A 2,004-nucleotide genomic window follows, 5' to 3' on the forward strand; every position below is an offset into this window, starting at 1 on the left:
TTTTATACTATGCATTATGTTAAATTGCCAATTTTGAATAATGTAAGTTTGTTTTATGTTATATCTGTGATTCTTGGGTTGAGGTAAGCCAAGATATCTATCACTTGCTCAGTGATACCGTGTGTCAGAACATAATTCATTTGTAAATCAAACTGAAAAAAAATTGAAATGGAAACTACCATTTAGATTGAAGATAGGCAAACTCGCTTCTTCACGAGATATCTTTAGATGAAGATGGACGAACCACTTAGTGACAGTAAAACAGATGCCCTCTCCATCTCATCTTGAATGAAGAGAGTTCTATTTTGTGTCGACTCTTGCAAATGGACAGAAGACACACCTTTCTCTCGACAAAATTCGCATCAAGGCTTCAAGCCTTCGACACCAGTGGGTCTCGCCATGAGAGTTTTCTCCTACCAGTCTTCTTTGAGTTGTTTCCAAGATCCCTACAAGCCTCCTCGAATCATAGGCTTTCTATTGAGTCTCTCCATTTGCATGTAATACTGCTCCAACTGAAACTTGTTCAGTTCAAACAGCAAAAAAATCACAGATACGAAGAAAAATCAAGGTTCAAGGTAACAATTTCAAGGCGACGCAGATACGAAAAATCCCTCATTTGTACTTAGTTGATGCAGGATTCGCAAAACCCTAAAATCAAAAGCGAATAGAAAACACGTATCACCTTAAGAAACTCCGTATAATCTTGCGAGAGCGATTGGAATCTGAATCTTTTTCCGTAGGGGACGGCGAGGGCTCCTCGGCAACCCTCCTCATCTTCTTCACCGTCATCATGACCTCCACCCACAGGACCAAGAAAAAAGGAAACAAGCGGCAAAGGAGAAGGAATTGATTGACGAAGAAGAGACGATAAAGACGAGAAGGGTAGAAATAGAGAAGGGAGAATGCGGAAGGAAGGGCGGTTGGGGAGCAAAGGGGATTCGTAGACGATCCTTATTATACAATGTGCGTAGTGTAAATATAACGATGAGTCATCGTTGACTTTTTGAGATCTCATGGAGTGGGTCGTCCGTCGTAAGATTTGTACTGGTTGGGTTCATTGACTTGCAGAGAAGATTTTAGGTTTATGTTAGAATTGGATTTGTAGACGATCCTTATTATACAATGCGCAATGAAGATTTGTCGTTGACTTTTCAGATCTTTATCGACTTGGTCATCCGTCGTATAGATTTGTACTGGTTTGGGGCATCGACTTGCAGAGAAACAGACATGGCGTACATGGCGGTGAACTTGGTGCTGGGGAAGCTGGGCGAGCTTGCTTCCAGCGAGGTCGCCGGCCTCCTCAACGTGGGCGCAGAGGTCACGTCGCTGAGGGAAACACTGGCACTGATTCAATCCCTTCTCAGAGATGCCGACCAGAAGCCCAGGTCCGAGCAAAGCCACTCTCTGCAGGAGTGGATGAGGCAGATCCGGAACTTGGCGTTCGAGATGGAGGACCTGGTCGACGAATACGCGACGCGGCTAGGCCGCGCTTCAGCCGCCGGCGGCTGGAAGAGCCGTCTCCGACGCATCGCCGCCTTCCCCTCCCGGATCCGCACTCGCCATCGGCTCGCGAGCCGCCTGCAGGGCATCCATGCCAGATTTCAAGATGTATGCAAACAAGCGTCGCAACTTGGCATCCAAGGCTCGTCCTCCTTGCCCACCGCCTCCTCCTCCTCATCTTCCTCTGCGGCTGACGCAACGTTTGCTCGAAGGTAAATAATAACAATCGTTTTCCATCTATTAGCATCTTCTTGGTTAACTTTGTTGGATCTTTCAAAAGATGTTCTCTAGTGGACAATTAGGTTAGAACAAAAACTTGGTGAAAGCATCTATGTTGGGATACAATCTAACTTTTAGATTACGGGAAAAAAATACAGTGGTATGAGGTCTTTTAGATTTAGCCTAAACATAAAATCCAGTGGTATGTCCTAGTAAGTAGAGCTCCTAGTAAGGAGTCTGTTGGAACCATCAAAAAAGGGCTCCATTAGATCTATAGTAGTCTTT

General features: G+C 45.0%; 1 protein-coding gene across 1 annotated transcript; it reads left to right on the top strand.

Annotated features, from left to right (window-relative positions):
- Positions 1-1,227: 1,227 nt before the first annotated feature.
- LOC141819570 (disease resistance protein Pik-2-like) lies at positions 1,228-1,712 on the top strand (the record flags this gene model as incomplete). The annotated part of the gene is made up of 1 exon (XM_074706826.1): positions 1,228-1,712. A coding segment is annotated over exon 1 (485 nt), but the record flags the coding sequence as incomplete, so codon positions are not given.
- Positions 1,713-2,004: the final 292 nt, after the last annotated feature.

The sequence above is a fragment of the Curcuma longa genome, unplaced genomic scaffold (assembly GCF_044706935.1).
Source record: "Curcuma longa cultivar G26 ecotype Majalengka, Jawa Barat unplaced genomic scaffold, ITB_CL_G26_1.1 contig_8846, whole genome shotgun sequence".
Taxonomy (NCBI): domain Eukaryota; kingdom Viridiplantae; phylum Streptophyta; class Magnoliopsida; order Zingiberales; family Zingiberaceae; genus Curcuma; species Curcuma longa.